This window comes from Scylla paramamosain, unplaced genomic scaffold, assembly GCF_035594125.1.
Source record: "Scylla paramamosain isolate STU-SP2022 unplaced genomic scaffold, ASM3559412v1 Contig107, whole genome shotgun sequence".
NCBI lineage: Eukaryota > Metazoa > Arthropoda > Malacostraca > Decapoda > Portunidae > Scylla > Scylla paramamosain.
Window position 1 is genome coordinate 202,501 of NW_026973772.1, and position 5,000 is coordinate 207,500.

Sequence of the window (5,000 nt, forward strand, 5' to 3'; positions counted from 1 at the left end):
TCCACCGAGTCACCACCGGATGACACCGTGGAGCTTGCTGATGTGTGTGGCAGCACAGGACATCCAGGAGAGGGCGGAATACTCTAAATAAGGCCGTATCTGGCCCTTGTAGAGCAAGAGCCTCCCTCTCATGTCCAGCAAGTTGGCCACCCTCCTCTCTCTTTCTCTCTCTCATTTTTATAGTGATAATAATACAAGTTACCTTTTTCATTTTCTTTATTTCACTCATTTTTTTTTGTAACAAGACTAAAAAATATACTCAATTTGATAATAATAATAATAATAATAATAATAATAATAATAATTCTGTAAACTATTACATATATTTTCTATTAATTTCTATATATTCTATTTTCTTAACAGGCACTTCCTCCCACACACAAGGTCACTCTTATCCAACTCACACAGCCTCCCCCTGACCCCCTCACACCCTTCAACACCCCCTCACACCCCGTCAACACCCCCTGACACCCTCACACCAGGCCGAACCCTTCACTCTGCTGTACGGCCTGTAGAAGTTTGTATTTCAGCTTCTCTTTGGTGTTGTATTTTGGCAGGTTGAGTTGGGTGATGCAGGTGTGTGCGAAAGGAAGGAAGCTGTCGTCTGCTGTGCTTTGGATCATCAACTTGAGTGCCTGAGAGAGAGAGAGAGAGAGAGAGAGAGTTTATAAGAGAAAAAGAAAGAGAGGGAGAAAATATTGGTGTGTGTGTGTGTGTGTGTGTGTGTGAGAGAAAATACAATAAATTACTATTAAATTTATTATTATTATTATTATTATTATTATTATTATTATTATTATTATTATTATTATTATTATAAATTTATTCATATTTCAGAGGAATGACTGAGAAGAAAGGAAGGAAGGAAGAGGAGGGAGGGAGGAAGGAAGGAAGGAAGGAAGGAAGGAAGGAAGGAAGGAAGGAAGGAAGGAAGAGAAGAGGACAAGAAGGAAGAGAAAAGGAGGACACTCTCTCTCTCTCTCTCTCTCTCTCTCTCTCTCTCTCTCTCTCTCTCTCTCTCTCTCTCTCTCTCTCTCTCTCTCTCTCACAGACCCACAGGATGTCCCCCCACAGGATGTTGACAAACCCCACAGTCACTCCCCTCAGCCCCTCTCTCTCTCTCTCTGTCTCTCACCTACCTTCATGCCCAGAATAGGAACCCTGTCAGTGCCCGTCAGGAACTTCAAAAACCACTTCTTCTGCTCCAGGGAGAGTTTGTGAAATACTTCCCAGAACGTGCGTATGACCGGGTGGTCTGGGAAACATTCGCCCTGGAAACACCGACAGAAATCAATAAACGGAAGGATATTAGTGTGAACGGTGTGTTTATTTACATTCCTGCGGTGTCGTGTGGGAGGACTGGGTGAAAACAGACAGTAGAGGAGGTGGGAAGGGGAGGACTGGGTGAAAACAGACAGTAGAGGAGGTGGGGAGGAGAGGACTGGGTGAATAAAGACAGCAGAGGAGGTGGGGAGGGTAGGACTGGGTGAAAACAGACAGTAGAGGAGGTGGGGAGAAGAGGACTGGGTGAATCAAGACAGCAGAGGAGGTGGGGAGGGTAGGACTGGGTGAAAACAGACAGTAGAGGAGGTGGGAAGGGGAGGACTGGGTGAAAACAGACAGTAGAGGAGGTGGGGAGGGTAGGACTGGGTGAATAAAGACAGCAGAGGAGGTGGGGAGGGTAGGACTGGGTGAAAACAGACAGCAGAGGAGGTGGGGAGGGTAGGACTGGGTGAAAACAGACAGTAGAGGAGGTGGGGAGGAGAGGACTGGGTGAATAAAGACAGCAGAGGAGGTGGGGAGGGTAGGACTGGGTGAATCAAGACAGCAGAGAAGGTGTGGATTGTGTTCTACAGGAGAGAATGAAAGGATTGGATAAATATTTAAAGAGAGAGGCAACAAAAGATTAGAGACATGAGGAAGGATTGGAGAAATATTAAAAGACACACACATACACACACACATCTTGAAAAACACTTCCAAACAGCCTTTAATGCTGACAAATCCTTGAAAAACACACAAAAAAAATATATATATATATACAAATAAACAAATAAACATATGTAAACCAAACCTAATTAGTCCTGCACCTGGTTCTCACCTGCCGAGTGGCGTCACACCTGAGCAGCAGCGTCTTGGCCTGAGGGTCGAACAAGAATGGATACTCACAGAACAGGATTGGACTCTGTAATGTAAAGGATTGGATTAGTTAAAGTTGTTTTTAAGGGTTGAAGGGGTAAATGAAGAGTTAAAGGGTGTATTTAAGGGTTTAAGGGGGTAAATAAAGGGTAGAAGGGTGATTTTAAGGGTTTATGAGGCTATTTAAAGGTTTGGTGTCTTTTAAAGGGTATTTTTAAGGGCTTAAGAGAATAAATAAAGGGTTTTCAATTTTTAAAGGGTGTTTCTAAGGGTTTGTCAGTTAAAATTAAAGGAATTGTCAATTTTAAAGGATGTTTTTAAGCGTTCAACATTGAAAGCTCCCCCAAACACAGTCACCCATTCACAAACACCCCCAATACACACACAAACACCCCCAAACATGGTCACCCACCTCCCAAACACCCCAAAAAACACACCAAAACACATCTAAACACCCCAAAACACACCCAAACACCCCAAAATCACTCAGCCACCTTCAAACACCCCCACACCCCCACACACACACACCCACCTCCCTCCTGGACATCGGGTGAAGCCTGCTGTTCATCCAGTTCAAGTAATCATTCCTAATATCAATTTTCTCTGCAATTTCTGGGATGTAAAAGTCGTCGTAGTTCAACCGCCCCACTCGGCAGCCGGCTTGGAAGTTCAGACCGTGGACCAGGGACAACAGCCGCAGCAGGGAAGACACAAGGGCACGCCGGTCTCTGTGTGGTGTGGGTAGGTTAGGTTAGGTTTGGTTAAGATCTGGTTGTGGTAGTGGTGGTGGTCTGAGTGCTTGTAAGTGATGTGGTGCTGTTGTTGTAGATAAGAATTGTTGTAATAGTTGTAGTAGTAGTAGTAGTAGTAGTAAATGAAGTAGGAAGAGGAAGAGGAAGAGGAAGAGGAGGAGGAGGAAGAGAAAGAGAATGAGGAAGAGAATGGTAGTAGTAGTAGTAGTAGTAGTAGTAGTAGTAGTACCAGCAGTAGTAGTAGTAGTAGTAGTACACAGACAATTATACTTCTCTCTCTCTCTCTCTTACACTCAAAACACACACACACACACACTCTCAATGCACACTCTTACAAACCAACTCTCTCTCTCTCTCTCTCTCTCTCTCTCTCTCTCTCTCTCTCTCTCTCTCTCTCTCTCTCTCTCTCTCTCTCTCTTACCTCAGAGCTAGATTGGTGAGCAAAATTCAGTATTTGTACCACCACATTCTTGTACACAGTAACCAGCCTTAGTGGAAAGTCCCTTGGAAGAGAGGCAAGCCAGAGAGAGAGAGAGAGAGAGAGAGAGAGAGAGAGAGAGAGAGAGAGAGAGAGAGAGAGAGAGAGAGAGAGAGAGAATTAATTTTTCTCCTCCAAAAATATACTTAAAACACACAAATCAATAGAAAAACAAAGAAAAAACACCAAAACACATTTAAAACACCCCAAAACACATTTAAAACACCCCTAAACACACTCAAACACCCCAAACACACCCAAAACACAACCAAAACACCCCCAAACACTCCCAAAACACACTCAAACACTCCCAAACACACACACACACACACACACATACACACACACAATCCAACTCACTGAACACCTCCGCCATCTCCTTGCCAAGCTTCAACACTCCCTCAGCATACGGCGTTTGGAGTTTGGCCGTTTGTTTAGGGTCAGTGAAGTCCTTGTACAGGGGAAGGACATAACAGCGTAAGGCGTCCTGGCTGGGGGGATGCGAAGGAAGACTCTTGGCCACGTTTTGAATGCCAGTACGAACCTGTGGACGTTTGGATACGTTTGGATTAGCTCGGTAATGGATCAGTGGACGCTTGTGAGATTCTGCGTGTGAAATGCCAGCAGGTCGGTTTGTCCTGTTTTGTCCTGGGAAACCTTCAGTAAAATGCAGTGAAACGCACACAAACGCACGCACTCGCCACTTCCTGGATGGTCTCCCTTGCAATCCGGCCAATCTGAGCCACACAGTCCTCAGCCAAACGGTAGTCCAGCCCGTGTGTGTGTGTGTTTGTGCAAGCCAGCAAGCGTGAGGGAGCTGTTCCAAGCGCACACTGAGGCAAACACTGTCTCTGTGTACCTGTGTTTGGAAGTGGGTGAGTGAATGAGTGTAAACAAACGTGGGGATGGTAATATTGTTCGTTTGTTTGTTTGTTTGTTTGTAAATAGATTGATATGACACAAATGTAAACAAACACAAAAAATACAACATTCTGTCACTGAAAACATAAAAAATAAATTATATAACACAAACAAACACACACACACACACACACACACACACACACACACACACACACACACACACACACACACCCAAATCATACCAAAACACACAACACACTCCCAAACACACACAAAATATACCATACCACACCCAAACACACACACACACACACACACACACACACACACACACACACACACACACACACTTACGTAAACAAATCGTCATCAATCATGTCTTCTTCCTCAATTGACAGAAGTTTCTTAATCATATGTTCTTGAATTGTGAGAGAGAGGGGCATTTGGTCGGGGTAGGGAGGGCTGCAAAAGTCCTCAGCACCCCCACTCTCCCTGCTGACGGTGGCCAAGCTGACGTCACCCCCTGCGAAGATCTGGGAGAGAGAGAGAGAGAGAGAGAGAGAGAGAGAGAGAGAGAGAGAGAGAGAGAGAGAGAGAGAGAGAGAGAGAGAGAGAGAGAGAGAGAGAGAGAGAGAGAGAGAGAGAGAGAGAAATTGGTTAGTTTTAGGCTTATATAATTTAATTCATGTTTGTTTAGAATTATTCATCATCATCATCATTATTATTATTATTATTATTATTATTATCATTATTCAGTTTGTTTTTCT

General features: G+C 44.2%; 1 protein-coding gene and 1 long non-coding RNA gene across 10 annotated transcripts in view; one reads left to right on the forward strand and one right to left on the reverse strand.

The window, feature by feature from the left end:
- LOC135099143 (uncharacterized) overlaps positions 1-1,318 on the forward strand; it is a 35,602-nt gene extending 34,284 nt beyond the window's left edge. For 4 of the 5 annotated variants that reach the window (XR_010267715.1, XR_010267712.1, XR_010267711.1 and 1 more), the window contains exon 2: positions 1-172. This exon is cut by the window's left edge. This is a non-coding gene — a long non-coding RNA (uncharacterized LOC135099143). Of the gene's footprint in view, positions 173-837 lie in introns of those variants that run through there. The other variant, XR_010267714.1, reaches the window with a different exon arrangement.
- The window catches only part of LOC135099141 (probable E3 ubiquitin-protein ligase HERC4), an 11,162-nt gene continuing 6,360 nt past the window's right edge, over positions 199-5,000 (reverse strand). Inside the window, exons 2-8 of one of the 5 annotated variants that reach the window (XM_064001570.1) lie at positions 4,588-4,766; positions 3,730-3,913; positions 3,313-3,394; positions 2,672-2,867; positions 2,102-2,185; positions 1,140-1,271; positions 199-635 (exon numbers count right to left, since the gene is read on the reverse strand). In XM_064001570.1, the coding sequence (XP_063857640.1) occupies positions 474-635; positions 1,140-1,271; positions 2,102-2,185; positions 2,672-2,707 (414 nt within the window). In that variant the 5' untranslated portion in view covers positions 2,708-2,867; positions 3,313-3,394; positions 3,730-3,913; positions 4,588-4,766 and the 3' untranslated portion in view covers positions 199-473. Of the gene's footprint in view, positions 636-1,139; positions 1,272-2,101; positions 2,186-2,671; positions 2,868-3,312; positions 3,395-3,729; positions 4,229-4,587; positions 4,767-5,000 lie in introns of those variants that run through there. The other 4 variants (XM_064001569.1, XM_064001571.1, XM_064001573.1 and 1 more) reach the window with 4 other exon arrangements.